The following is a 15,123-nucleotide window of genomic DNA, read 5'->3' on the forward strand; positions in this document are numbered from 1 at the left end:
AGACACTGTTAGGAAAGGATCTATTTAGGTACAAACATGTACATCATTTACAGTTCAAAATGGTTCTGTACATGTAGTAAATATCTAATCTAACAACAAATATCTGCGGCTTGCATATCTTTTTTTTTAAATAGAGCGGATGCGGCTTATATACGGGTGCGGCTTGTATATCTTTTTTTATTGTTTTTTTTTTAAATAGAGCGGATGCGGCTTATATACAGGTGCGGCTTATAGTCCAGAAAATACGGTATGTTTTTTGATACATTTCTCTTTGGTTTACCCTGTACTTTGTTTTTGTCACCTTCCTTTTGTGTCACCAATGTATAAAATATGCACAAAAAATAATTGCAAGGACATAAAAATATTTCTGAAAAATGTCTCTTTTAATATGAGAGCAAAATTTTTTAACATTTTTCCTTTAACAACCTGTCGGAGTAATAGTATGATTAAATGTTGAATAATGATATAATAATACGTTTTTAAGTTTTTATCCTGATAAATAACTTAGTATTTTAAAATGACCAAAATATATTTCTAAGTGGGTTTATACAGCCTTGGATTACTGTATTCCATTACAGTAGGTTTGTTATTGTGATTTTTTATTTATTTAACATGTGCAAATATAATTTTTACAACTGCATATCCTCAAAGCAGATAAAGTTTTGTGCCCCCCCCAGAGATCTCTGGCGCCCCCCCAGGGGGGGCCCGGGACTCCAGGATGGGAGACACTGCTTTAGAGAGAACGCTTCAGTGACAGAAACAGTCAACATCACAGATGCTAAAGCAGAGGTTCATCTAAACATGATGTGTTTCTGTTCTGACCCTTTTTTTTGTTGCTAGTATTCAACTATTTTTAAAATATGTTTTTCAGATATGTTGCATGAGTGTCTACTTCTGGTTTGTTAGTGGGCCGATGCTGAGCAGTGAGTCACGGTCTGTATCGTGTTGCTGTTTTTTATAGCTGCTCACCTGCAGCTAGGTCTGCAGCTGAGTGGGACTCAGGGCTTCGTAGTCACTCTCATTAAGCTGCAGAAGTATTTTATTTGCGTTGCGACGGCACGTCTGACGACAAGTCTGCCTCCTAGCCGGTCGCCTTCCCCCGCTGTCAGCTGAACGCACGGACTCATGTGTCACTCTGGTCTTTTGCATTTGTTAAAAACAGGAACAGATAATGAGACAGTGAAGACTTGTTTGATTTTAACAGAGATGGAGGCTGAGAGTGAGGAAGATGATGATGATGAAGATGATGATGGTAAAAAGGTCAGTGGTGACATCGCACAGAGCTGGCAGAGGGTCACCCTCACTCCTGTCGCCGTTCGTTAATGTTCACAAGTGTTGTGCACTTTCACGGCTCTGTGTGGTTGAGTTTCCATGCTGTCGTCATCGTTGATCTCGTTATGAACTCCTGTGTTTTCGGCTTTTAGTCTGCGCTTTGTGTTTGCTGTTGTTGTTTCTTTGCCCTGTGTACTGTTCTTAGTTTTGTGTCCACCGTGAGCTTTTGCTGTTCAGTTTGGTTTTAGGTAACATCGTCATTCCTCTAAATTTAGTATTTCCTTCCTACAGCGACCCACAAACACCAGAAATACATCTCTGTTCTTCCGCAGGTCCTATCTCGATGCTTCCGCACCACAAAGAGTTAAATGTAGCTTTTATTTTAAATTCTGCCAAGAGCCGATGCTGGCTCCGGCTGAGACGAGGAGAAGACTTCTGAGGCGCCTCTGTGAGCTTTCTAATTTCAAATCTGCAGCCCCAGCCCACATTGAGACGTATTACCGGAGGCCATTGATCAGATTTCATGCAGTTCCCTTTGGACCAACAAGAAAATGTATCCAACTGTATATAAAAGACAGCTCCTGTAGATCTTTAAACCCTCTTTGATTATTTATTTTTTCACCCTCCAGTTTCAGCTGCATAAGAGGAAATCCAAGCAAGCAGATGTGGTAGAACATATCAAACAGAGCAGATAAGAGCCTAAAAACACGAAAATATTGGTTATAAAAAGTAGAAAATACCATGCACTTCAGAATGGGACCTCATTTCTAATTAACAATTATAGTACCTAAAAATGAATGACCTAAAATAAATTGTGTAAAATAATCATTATCAGTTAATAATTATTTAAAGCTGCACGAAGGTGTCGTTGTTGTTTTTAAAGGAGTCATATTAGTTTCAGTTTTATTTGAAGGGATATTTTATCATGTTTAGGAAGTGACATCTAGTTGTTTACCTTCCCTTCTATCTAGCGCAGCAGTCGGCAACCCGCTGCTCTAGAGCCGCATGCGGCTCTTTAGCGCCGCCATAGCCATAGCCATAGCCATAGCCCTGGAGCTTTTTCAGAAATGTTTGACCTTTTTTTCTTCTTTTTTTTTCTTTTTTTAATTTTTTTTCCCTTTTTTTCTCTTTTTTCCTTTTTTCTTTTTTTTCCCTTTTTTTCTCTTTTTTCTTTCCTTTTTTAATCTCGACATTTCGACTTTTTTCATGAAATTCTCACTATTTCCTCGACATTTCGACTTTGTTCTCAACATTTCGACTTTTTTTTCGACATTTTCACTTTTTTATCAACATTTCGACTTTTTTATCGAAATTTTAACTTTTCTATCAACATTTCGACTTTTTTCTCAAAAATTTGACTTTTTTTCTCGACATTTCGACTTTCGCCATTTGCCTTCATTCTAAGGCTTATACAAGACTTTTCATTTTTTGCGGCTCCAGACATATTTGTTTTTTGTGTTTTTGGTCCAATATGGCTCTTTCAACATTTTGGGTTGCCGACTGCTGATCTAGCCTTATATTGCACATATGATACTGATGGAAATACCTCACAGAAGTGTGACAGTGGCAGACTGACAGCTGTAGCTACATCTTGGATGCTGTGGTTTGGATAAATGAAAGAGCCGGACAAACGCTCTGTGACGTCATTCACAGGGTTTGTGAAGAGTCCGTCTGAAGTTCTGAATTTTCAAAGCTCTGGATGAGAACATATTGGCAGGAGCAGGAACAAGCCTGGTCCGGCCGCCTGCTCCTCCTGCTGATAGATGTAGCAGCCAACACGGCTCCTCTCAGCTGCTTTGTTGAGGTTTCTCCCCCTTTTTATTTGAACATGGAGTTGAAGAGAAAATGACTGGTTTCTGGAGCCGGCTCCTCATGGTCCTTCGAGGAACTGCAGGCTTCCCCTTGATCGTGTGAGTTAAACAAGAAAGCTGCAGCGAGAGAGCCGTGACTCAACCTCCACCCCCTACAGGGACTCCTGCTGCGCCACTCAAGATGCCTAATGACATGAAATTATTCAGGGACGACTTCAAAGTTGATGGTTCATTATTGCATTTCCATCAGCTACCTTGGTGACTCACTACTTCATCATTACCTAATAATTATACTTTTATCATTAGGTAATGCTTAATTAACAATCAGTCCTTCACCAGTACATGTTTATGGAACATTAATTATTATGTTTAGACGCTGATTTGAATATTTCACACTCAAGGAGAAAATAAAAACTTAGATGAGACGGTGCGATGTGATATAAATGTAGTGTGTGTATGTGTGTGTTTAAAGCTCTACTTGGGTGCTGTGTGCTCATGTCGTCGTGTTGCTGTCGTGTTCACTGTGACACGCCGCCGTTTGCTTTTGCCACAAAGTGCTGCACAGGGCTGAGACCGGGCCCTTGTCCCGCGCATCCGTTCAACGTCTTGTGTTTCAGTCACGGTTATCCCTCCAAACCCCTGCTCGGTGCATGCTTTTGGGCCAGTCGTATCCACGATCACTGAAGCCAGCGCTGTAGTTTAACCAAGTCAGACTTCACTGTCCAACTTCCCTCCTGCTGCGCTTCACCTCAGGGGTCGGCGGAGCGGGAGGCCGTGGCCACGGAGGAAATGTCCACTCTGGTCAACTACGTCCAACCAACCAAGTTCAACTCCTTTGAAGCATCAAAAAGTAAGAAACGGTCTTTAGAATCTGCCGACTTGTGATGATCCTCACATACCGTATTGGCCCGAATATAAGACAGTGTTTTTTGCATTTAAATAAGACTGAAAAAGTGGGGGTCGTCTTACATTCGGGGTCTAGACATTATACCCATTCACAACGCTATGTGGGTATGTGCGCCAGATATCTTTAAAGCGAATGCCGAATTTACAGTAACTCCCCAGGCCAAAACCAACCCCTGTCACGAAGAATAAAAATAAAAATAACAGTAGCATGAAGAAGAAAAAGAAAAAATAGCGGTAAGAAAGAAAAGAGAAGAAAATAATAGAAGAGATAACAGAAAATGGAGAAACGTAGGGACAATCTGGAGAAAAGTGGGTCGAAGAAGTTATGATGCAAACTTCAAGATCATGATTTGAATGAGGCAAAATAACATGCTTTTTCTCTTGAATATATTGTTATAATCATTTGTTTCAGATGTACTGTAATTATTTTCTGTATAAAAATTTAATTTGGTGTTTAAAAAGTATTTTTTCAAACTTGAATCTTGAAAAAGAGGGGGTCGTCTTACAATCAGGGTCGTCTTATATTCGGGCCAATATGGTACATTGTTTGAATGTTGCTTTTTATTTCCTTTTTGACTTCCCTGTGCAGATTATTAGTAATTAGTTTGTCTATTTTTACTTTATCACCAAAGCTACACAGACTGCTGTTCAGTTTTACTCAACAACATGTGAGACTTTCTGTAGGAGGGTTTCTAATGTAAGTGAAATGTTATGCGTGTGTGTGTGTTTTGTGTTTTTCTTTCTGTGTGTGTGTGTAGAGGCAGCCCGCTGTTACCACATGTCGTCTTTTGTGGAGACCAAAGCTTTGGAGCACCTCACAAAGTCACCAGTGGAGTTTGTAGAGTATCCTTGGCAACGGTTGCAGCAAACCATGGCAACCGCTCCTGTACTTTTGTGCTCCACTTCCTCTATTAATGGTTTCTTTTCTGTCTTTCTTCTTTCTTTCTCTCTTTCTTTCTTTTTTTATTTCTTTCTGTTATTATTCGTAAACCTTCAGAAACCCGTGAGTCACTGAGCAAGTTTTACATTAATTTTTTGGGGGGTATTGAAACGTCTCCTTGCTTGTGGTCATTATGATACTGTGGGGCTGACGTGTGTCTTTGCCTCATGATCAAACCGTTATGACATCCAAATCAATGCAGTACATTTTCCCGACACAACCCGAGCCACGTCAGTGGATTTCCTGGAACTATGACTGATTTTCATGTTTGCTACGTTTCCAACAGGAGCAGAGCTCTGGATATAATGGGATGGATTGGTTTAGAGCTGAACGTGCAGTGCACCGCACACAAATGGTGCAAATGTGCCACATGTGCAGCATGACATCATGCCTTCAGTAATCCTTCACTAGAAACATAGTGTGCATTGTAGCTGCTTGACCCTGAACAGGAATAAACGGTGATGGATGATGAATGGATTCTTTACATGTGAAACCTGATGATTTAATCTTTATAAAATAGAAATGTCCTCTGATGCTTGACCGCGGTGAGAAAATCTCTTCGTTAATGTCCTTAAGCAAGCATTTATCAGATATAACAAATCTCAGCTGAGTCGTATCTACCCAAAAGGAACCAGGGTGGACTCGTCGAACTTCATGCCTCAACTCTTCTGGAATGCAGGATGTCAGCTGGTGGCGCTAAACTACCAAACAATCGGTAAAACAAGACACAAACAAAAACACAGGGAGCCTTGAACAGAAATGATTAATCTTAAATGCAGTCTGCTAGACCAAAACTAAAAATGGTTTTACTATCAAGTATGACAAGGTTGAAGTAAAACATACTTGCTGTTTCTGTTTCTGAGACCACTGTTGCCTAAAAACCCGACTGCAATAGATCTAAAGGACATCATCATCCTGTTTCTGGGCCTAATGCAGCATGTCTGTGTTGCAGATCTGTCCATGCAGCTCAACCTCTTCGTGTTTGAGTACAACGGTCGGAGCGGCTACAGACTCAAGCCAGAGTTCATGAGGCGTCACGACAAACACTTTGATCCTTTCGCAGAAAACACGGTGGACGGCATCGTGGCCAACACAATCTCTGTGAAGGTGTATATCCTAAACTGTTCTGGACTAAAACTGAGACAAACCTGCTGGACTCTGGCATAGAGGATTTTATCCGTCTACCTAGTTGTTTGATTTGAAAAGCCAAGTTTGACATTTTTGCCATAGATCAGGGGTCGGCAACCCAAAATGTTGAAAGAGCCATATTGGACCAAAAACACAAAAAACAAATATATCTGGAGCCGCCAAAAATTAAGTCTTGTATAAGTCTTAGAATGAAGGCAAATGGCGAAAGGTCGAGAAAAAGCCGAAATTTCGATAAAAAAGTCGAAATGTCGAGAAAAAAAATCGAAATTTCGAGATTAATGTTGAAGTACAATCTCGAGAAAAAAGTCAAAATGTCGAGAAAAAAGTCGAAATTTCGATAAAAAAGTCGAAATGTCGAGAAAAAAAATTGAAATTTCGAGATTAATGTTGAAATACAATCTCGAGAAAAAAGTCGAAATGTCGAGAAAAAAGTCGAAATTTCGATAAAAAAGTCGAAATGTCGAGAAAAAAAATCGAAATTTCGAGAGAAAAAAGGCAAAAAATCGAGAAAAAGTTGAAATGTCGAGATTACAAAAGAAAGGAAAAAGGAAGAAAAAAGGAGAAAAAAACGGAAAAAAAAAGGTCAAACATTTTTTAAAAAGCTCCAGGAGCCACTAGGGCGGCGCTAAAGAGCCGCATGCGGCTCTAGAGCCGTGGGTTGCTGATCCCTGCCATAGATGCCTCCAGAACGCACACACTGACTGTGCACTGAGCCTTTTTTTTAATGCATTTTACAGTCCTCAGGAGAATATGCATGTATTTATATATAAATGAGAATGGGCTGTACGGTGCCCCTGCCGTGTATTCAATCCCACAACAGTTTAGTAATCGTTCTGGTGTGTGTTTTCATGCTTCTGTGTGTCATAGGTCATTTCAGGCCAGTTTGTGACTGAGCGGCGGGTGGGCGTGTATGTGGAAGTGGATATGTTTGGACTGCCTGCAGACACCAGGAGGAAAGCTCTGAAGACCAAAACTTCTCAGAACAACAACTCCGTCAACCCGGTGTGGGACGAAGAGCCGATCGTCTTCAAGAAGGTGAGGAACAGCAGAAAAACAGCCAAGTCCAATCCAATGTCACTGTTCACTGTGCGACTTCACCTCTCCAACAGGTCATCCTTCCCACTCTCGCCTCCCTGAGGATCGCAGCTTTTGAGGAAGGGGGAAAGTTTATTGGTCATCGGATTATTCCAGTGTCTGCCATCAGACCAGGTATGTTAAAAACCCACTCGGTTTTCAGAAGCAGGACATCTTTGATTGAAAGAAAAAGTCTCATCAATATCACTGTCTGCTATCAAACTCTCGTTCTTATATGATGTATAGATCTCCCTGAATAAACTGGACAATGTTTTAGTAATTATTTTCTCCATAGGTTATCGTTACATTGGTCTGAGAAATGAGAAGAATCAGTCTCTGATTCTTCCGGCCGTGTTTGTTTACATTGAAGTCAAAGACTACGTCCCAGATACGTTTGCAGGTAAGAACTTGTCAGAACGGGAGAAAAAATGCCAGAATTTAATTATTTCTTTCACTCTTCTTGTTCTATAAAAGCATAATGCAAAGTTTGACGCAAATAAAAATAGCAGAATGATTCCCTAAGGAAAAAATCCTCCATTAAAGGTCTGCAAATATCTATGCAATGATGTTTTTGTTTTTTATGGCCACCTACAGAGACCTATGTTGAAGGATTTCTCTTAAACACCTACACTGTTTTGCTGATACATAAGTGTAGTTGTGTAAATGCAGTTTATTCATTGATTTTAACGTTGATTAAGTGTTTTCAAGCCAACATCTGTGTAAAGGAATACTTCTGAATATCATTCATGAACAGTATTTAGCTGTAAAGACCGTGATGCACAGCTGTTTCCACCTGTGTCTCCTCCAGATGTGATTGAAGCTCTGTCCAACCCGATCCGATACGTCAACCTCCTGGAGCAGAGGTCAAAACAGCTGGCGGCTCTGACTCTGGAGGACGGCGAGGAGGAGACTCCGGCCGAGGTGAAGCCTGTTTCCATCCCATGTTTTTTTTCTCCTTTTAAAGTCACGCGTAAACAGCTGGGAATCTTTTTTGGTCCATCCAGGATGAGACTGACAACGGTGCGGAGCGTAAAAACGACCTCAAACCAGCTCCAGTTGAAAACGGCCTCAGTCCCCCCGCCGGCCCAGCAGGCCACACCCCCGTCACCATGACGCCCAAAGCCTCCGCAGCCAATCAGCAAGCAGCAACCACTGGTAGCAAAAACTCACCACAAAAGGATGCTTTTATATAGAGAAAATATATTAAAAAATCTGTTTATTGGTATTTACTTTGTTGTTTCTGAATTTTAGAAGCAGCCAAGCCCGCAGCAAAGACCGAGGACCTGGTTTTAAGTATTTTGATAGGTCGGTGTTTATATGATAGTTTATAATTCTTTGTAAATTAGCTATTATTATTAAATGAGGACATATGAACAGGCATTGAATAAACATTAGAACAAATACCAAAGCTAACATTCCCAATTGCCCAATTACCAATATGACCACTCTGTTAGTAAATTGCAGATAAACATGATTGGTAGAGTAAAGTAGAGTAAATCATGTGCATCATCACAAATTCAAGGACTATTTAAAGCAATAGATCTTGGAAAGACTGATCTTTGAGACACTTTATGTTGTCACCTGCGGTTTCAGACGTCCCAGCATGCACCTTGGACAGTCTGCAGCAGTCCAAGGTGTACCAGAAGGAGCAGAGACGTCAATTTAAGGAGCTGAAGGAGTTGGTGAGGAGGCATCAGAAGAAAACGTCAGAGCTGCTCAGAGAGTTCAACAACAAGTACAAAAAGACGTCTAGACAGTGCAGCAAGAGCAGGTGAGCCCACCCCTCATCTCTTTACCGCACTGTTTTACTGTAAGATTGAATGGAAAGAAAATATATTTATTGTCTAAATGGAGTAAATGTGCATCCGACTATCAATGCAGCTTGAAAAACCTTAAATTGCAGATTTATGTTTTTGTGATGGTCAGAGGTTCGAGTTCAGACGGTGAGAAAGACGGCCGTCTCCAGCAGCTGAGAGACGAGCAGCAGCAGCAGCTTCTAGCTCTGAGGCAGGAGCAGTACTACAGTCAGAAATATCTGCAGAGAGAGCACATTAAAACGGTACGGTCTGGCAGCACAAACATCCACTGGTGAACATGACTTTAATCTTGTGTTCTGGTTGTCCTGCAAAAACTGCTAAAGTCTAGTTTCAAGAAATGTAGAAGACTATTTTAGACTATTTTCTTAGTTTTACTAGAAATATGATCTTATTTCTAGAGGGGCGTCTAACAACATGTAATGTTGTCATTCTATAGGCAGTTTCTTTGACACAGCAGTGTACAAAAAAAAGTGTAGCTAAATGTTACTAAATGGTATAAAAAGCAATGTAGGGCAGTTATGTAAACAAAAACTGTAATCTAATACAGTATTTTGAAGTGCGATAAGTTTTGTACTTTTAAACACCGAAGACGTATGGGCAGAAATATGTGCCACTAGAAACTGAATTTGAATAATTTATATTGGAATTTGAATTGCTCAACTTGAATAATTGCATTAAAAAACTGAATCTGAATCACATAATTTGAATTTGTATTGTTTAAGCAGAATTTTTTCTACAAAATGGCAAGATATAAATCTACACTTTTTACACAGAATGGAGAAAACACAATAGGTTTCAAAATATCTAGCTCCCATTGGTCGTTTATATCGTTGAAAGAAAATAGAGGTTATAGTAGGCTACGTGAAAAGTTCTTTGTATCTGCACTCGATTGCTGTTCCTCCAGAAGACCCGGATGTCTGGCACAGTAAAATTGAAATTGAATTGCAAGAACTGAATTTGAATTGTGAGAACTGAATGTAGATTCAGTTTTTCAATGCAATGATTCAAATTAAACAATACAAATTCAAATTATAGTATTCAGATTCAGTTTTTTAATGCAATTATTCAAGTTGAGCAATTCAAATTCAAATATAAAATTACTCAAATTCAGTTTCTAGTGGCACATATTTCTGCCCATAAAGACTTGTCATAATGAGTCTGATGTCCTACTTCTGTTGCATAGTGAACTCTGAACTGGGAAATGTCTTGATTTCTTTCAGTTGACAGAGCGACTGGGTAATTTGGCAGAGGAAAGTCACAACACGCAGATGAAGAAACTCAAAGACATCTGTGACAAGTAAGTCTGAATGCTGGTTAAAGCCATGCTATGTAACAGTACCACCTCTGCCCACATGGGGGCGTAGATTGACAGTATTGTGCTAATGAGTGAGAGTGTTGTCACTGCTGGGGCCCGCTGTGGCTCAGCTGGGTTGTGCTGGTCCCGGTACAGCAGCGTCAGCCTTACGGCACCGCAGGACGAGGGACCGCGGGTCCCGTAGCTCCCGCAGGAGCTGTGGAGCTACAAGCATTTACAATGAGACCCGACATTTCAAATGATTTTAGTGGCAACAACAGAAATGAGCACTACGTTTCCACAACTCTTGGTAACAGAAATTGTAGCGCTAAGTGGCCTGTAAGTAGCCAGTGGCTGTTTGAGCTGCCAATCAAGACCACGCCCCTAATTATACATACATTTTTGCTTGTTTTATTTTACCTGATGTTGTACATTAAATTAAAAAAAATGCGAATATGCAGTTGTCATAGATTTGCAATCTAGCCATGGAGACCAAAACAAAACTTTTTAACAGAAAGAGCCATGATCAGTATTTTACTGAACTGAACTCTAGGTTTTTGTATCGAGTGTCCACAAGAACAGATTCATGTGTATTTCTGATTCAGGGTTGTACTTCAGAGACCTCTGCTGCCTAAAATAGCTCCCGCTGCAACAGCTCCAACCCACAGTGTGGCTTTAAATCTTCTTTTTCAGGCTTTTAGGAGCCATCTTATCCGAGTTCCTCAACTGTCGCAGTGCAAAGTGTGAATCTGGACCAGATAATAATTTTACTAACAGCTAAAGTCATAAAAGCTATGAGTTTAGGAGCATTAACTCTGAGTTGTGGCCAGTTGGGTCTGTTCACATCATGTCACAATGCTCACACCGTGTGAAATCTAAATTCTGTTTCAGCAAATATTTAGATAGGTATATAAAGCAACGTGCAAATTTAATTTTTTATTTTATTTTAGGAACTGATGTTTAAAAACTCATTTTTTTTTATTTTAGGAACTGATGTTTAAAAACTCAATAAATTTGCACACTAATTGTGCTAGAAGTCGATTTTACATAGAAAGCTTCTAGACTTCAGACTAGATTACAGGATTTCATTCAAAGATGCTCCATTATCAATATGTGGCCCTATATACATTATGTTATTTATATATTTATTTATTGTTTTGAGCCACCTGATTAATTTATGAGAATGCAATATTAGCACAAAGACTTTTTAAATCTTCCCACTTTTATATCTCATCTTTCTCCCTGCTGCTGAAGGGAGAAAAAGGAGCTAAAGAGGCAAATGGATCGAAGGAGAACAGAGAAGATCAACCAAGCCAAGACCAAAGAGAAACACCTGGCTGAAGAGTACGATCAATAACCACACACTCTCTCTGGAATGTTCAGTTCATTGTGTAAGAAGAGGAACACAAAATAAATACATTTAACCAAATCCATTCAAGCTCCCTCTGTCTGTCTGTGTGCACCAGGGAGAAGATCGAGATCAATAAGTCTTACGTCAATGAAGTTGTTCAGAACATAAAACGGGTGAGCACCGGATGAGGAGCCTGGATAATATCGTTGCAGCAGTTTCTCTCTGTGTAGCTTTTACAGTCCTCAAAGCCTGATAACTGTATCTGCAGCTGGAGGAGACTCAGACCAAGCGCCACGATCAGCTGGTGGAGCAGCACACCGAGCTCCTGCAGGAGATTCAGGACCAGAAACCAAAGGTAACACACACATAGACACGTCTCCCTCTCCTTCTCCTAATCCTCCTGTATTTTTTTTCCTTCAAGCTTAAACACAGTGAGTTTTTTTTGCTACACGGGGCTCCAAGCTGTTGCTGCTGCCTGTAGCTCCACACCCACGCATGTTGGAGCCGGTGCTGACGTCAACGTGGGCCATTTCAGTGACGTAACGTGCCCCCTGGCAGCCGTATTAGAGCTGACAACAGCTGGTTGCAATCCACAATGTACAACCCATCTCCCACAATGTGTTGTGTTTGACTGGGAACCGAGTCGGCATGACGACATCCCGCCAAATCTGTGTGTGTGTGAGTGTGTAAGTGTGTGTGGTCCCAGCAGAAACCTTCACAGGGCTTTCAGCATGGAAACAGCTCACCATCCATCTGTCACTGTTCTCCAGCTGCAGGCGGCTGTGGAGGCGGAGTTTTCGGAGAAGTTCGAGCGCTTACCTGGAGAGATTCACGACTTCCTGCAGGACAGGAAGTTGGAGGGTCGAAGTCACAGCAAGTCCCGGCCGACGACTCCACATGAAGGTCTGTCGGAGGAGGACTGAGGAGAAAGATGCACGGACGATGGAGACGGGCGGCTGGAGAGGAATCAGTGACTCTGTTGTGGACCGATGAGAAGAGAGTAAGAAGTATCCGGGAGGGAATAAATCACACAGATGATTAAGACTGTTACTCCTCTTTTTAATGGAAGAATGCTTTAACGGGGTATTTTTAATGCCATCTTAGCATGCACTTTGTTGTACTCCAACATTTAATCAGAAGTAATTTTGCAACATCCTGACATCTCCCAAACATCAGATAACTAAAACTCAAAACTCAGTTTGTACTGCATGACTGACTATCTATCTATCTATCTATCTATCTATCTATCTATCTATCTATCTATCTATCTATCTATCTATCTATCTATCTATCTATCTATCTATCTATCTATCTATCTATCTATCTATCTATCTATCTATCTATCTATCTATCTATCTATCTATCTATCTATCTATCTATCTATCTATCTATCTATCCATCCATCTATCCATCCGTCTGTTGCTGACTGTGCTGAAAACATGAATCATATGTAATCACCATGGAAACCATTGCCAGTACTAACAATGACGGCAGCATCCCCAGTTTCTCTGCTGTTTCTCAAGCGTCTTGAGCAGAACGACGTGTTGGCGTCCGAGCAGCTTTCCCTGAGCAGCTGGGTGTCGATGTTTAGACTAAACCAGGAGAAGGAGGCTCCGCTTTCACCTGCTGTTGCTCTTATTTTGCCACCCATACGTCTGGCAAAGGCTGTCGGGTCAACTCCGAACCTTCTGGAATCCATCATTGTACAATGAGAAAGATGATTCACTCGGGGAAAATATTCAAGATAGCTGCCAATCTTGCCAGGAGTGGATGTCCCAGAAGGTTTACTCCCAGGTCAGACAGTGCAATGCTCAGAAAACACACACGCACACAAAAAGTTACACTTAAACAACGCATAAAACTTCTGGAACGTTGTCCTTTAAAGGAGCATGAGGCTCCTTTTAAGAAATGAGACTCTCTAGCGCCACCCTTCACCACGACGGCCGTTGGGGGTACTGCAGCCAACAGTGAAGCCGGCACGGGAGAACGGGGAGAACGTGCATGCAGCGTCATGTGACGTCACATCCGCAGGACAGCGCGGGAAATTCGGTCCCACAATTGCAGCACATTTTGCAGCACACAGCCTGTTCAAGGCAAAGGAGAGATACACTAGAGATCTCATTCTTTTTGGTTTGGAACGCTTCATCTGACATTATTACTAGAAAACTTAAAACGTATATGAATTTTTTTCATAAATCCTGCCTCAATCCTGCCTCATGCTCCTTTAAAGAGACGAAACCAACATTTAGATGCTTGGTCAGGATGAAAATGCCACATTTTGGAAAAAAAATCAAACAAAAAAAACGTACATATCAGCATCTCGTACCATCTACGTCCAAAATATCCTCACAATACTTAGAAGAAGTGAAACTAATTCTCATGAAGAGGTAGCGAGCCCCCAGACCTGGTTATCAACAGTTCAAACAGCAGTTACAGCAGCACATCTACTTTCATATATTTCAAGTACAAAATTATCCAGCCGTGTGTGTGAAGACAGAAGAGTTGTATCATTGTTTTATTGGGGTTTTTTTGCTATAACAGGTGAGAGTTTAAAGTAAACAACACTACTGTTTTATTCCTACCATTAATGAGGATGTGACGTACTTCATGTGCAGCCTCTGACTGAGAGATCCACAGGAAGTAAAGAGTACTTTGGACTGAACTGTAAACCACATCCTAAATTATTCATGTTTTTATTGAGAGATTTTAATGACAGTTTCTGGTAAGCTGTGAAGGCTGACTGGTAACTCAAGACATTTATGGACTTCTGTGATGATCCAGAGGAGGAAGAAAGAGTTTTTTTTTTTTTTTTTTTCATTTTTATTCTTATTGTTTTAATTTCTAACTACGAGCAGCTCCTGCTGCACAGATGATCCAGCAGTCGGACGTCAGTTTGATGGGAAGGACCTCAAAGTCTGCTGCCACTGCATGATTTATTTATTTTGATGTTAAATTTGTGTAAAGTCAACTTTTTGAAGATGTATTATTAATTTATCAGTTGTTGTTTGGGTATAATTATGGGGGGGAACAACATATTTTCAGGGTTTTACTTTATTGTAAAAATGTGAAAGGAGACTTGGAGCTTGTTCCTGTTTGTACAGTGATCTTCCAGAAGCATATCTTCATGTTTCGTTATTCCTCTGGACTTATCCATCTGAAGCCGAAGCTGCATTCAACAGTATTTTTGCAGAGAATCCTCTCTTCAAATGTAAGCCAGGGTGGTCTGATGTTCACTTTTTGGTCTGCTTTCTAAAAACAGCGACAGTGCACCTCACAGGCACTGCGTTGCCGTGGCTGCTAACCCTCCATACTAACATCAGAGCGCCTCGTTATTCAAGAGCTTACCTATTTAACAAAAAAAAAAGTTTGGTTGTGCAAAATGGTTAAGATTTTCTGGTGAAAAGCCTTGTTGAACGCAGCTTGACTGCAGTGATGATACCGAGCATGCTTTATTGTCCTGGATTTCTCCCCCGGTTGAAATGTTTATTGTTTTACTGAATGCTATTTGA

At 40.7% G+C, this 15,123-nt stretch overlaps 1 protein-coding gene across 1 annotated transcript in view; it reads left to right on the forward strand.

Moving 5' to 3' along the window:
• The window catches only part of plcb1 (phospholipase C beta 1), a 35,715-nt gene extending 20,594 nt beyond the window's left edge, over positions 1-15,121 (forward strand). Inside the window, exons 15-32 of the mRNA XM_061745182.1 lie at positions 1,205-1,260; positions 3,837-3,933; positions 4,748-4,832; positions 5,520-5,644; positions 5,882-6,036; positions 6,946-7,113; positions 7,188-7,287; positions 7,448-7,552; positions 7,961-8,073; positions 8,157-8,307; positions 8,404-8,457; positions 8,746-8,923; positions 9,079-9,211; positions 10,190-10,266; positions 11,518-11,607; positions 11,730-11,787; positions 11,883-11,969; positions 12,385-15,121. Of these exons, the coding sequence (XP_061601166.1) occupies positions 1,205-1,260; positions 3,837-3,933; positions 4,748-4,832; positions 5,520-5,644; positions 5,882-6,036; positions 6,946-7,113; positions 7,188-7,287; positions 7,448-7,552; positions 7,961-8,073; positions 8,157-8,307; positions 8,404-8,457; positions 8,746-8,923; positions 9,079-9,211; positions 10,190-10,266; positions 11,518-11,607; positions 11,730-11,787; positions 11,883-11,969; positions 12,385-12,537 (1,985 nt within the window). The 3' untranslated portion in view covers positions 12,538-15,121. The remainder of the gene's footprint in view (positions 1-1,204; positions 1,261-3,836; positions 3,934-4,747; positions 4,833-5,519; positions 5,645-5,881; positions 6,037-6,945; positions 7,114-7,187; positions 7,288-7,447; positions 7,553-7,960; positions 8,074-8,156; positions 8,308-8,403; positions 8,458-8,745; positions 8,924-9,078; positions 9,212-10,189; positions 10,267-11,517; positions 11,608-11,729; positions 11,788-11,882; positions 11,970-12,384) is intronic.
• The last annotated feature ends 2 nt before the right edge of the window (positions 15,122-15,123 follow it).

Source organism: Cololabis saira, chromosome 17 (assembly GCF_033807715.1).
Source record: "Cololabis saira isolate AMF1-May2022 chromosome 17, fColSai1.1, whole genome shotgun sequence".
Classification (NCBI taxonomy): Eukaryota; Metazoa; Chordata; class Actinopteri; order Beloniformes; family Belonidae; genus Cololabis; species Cololabis saira.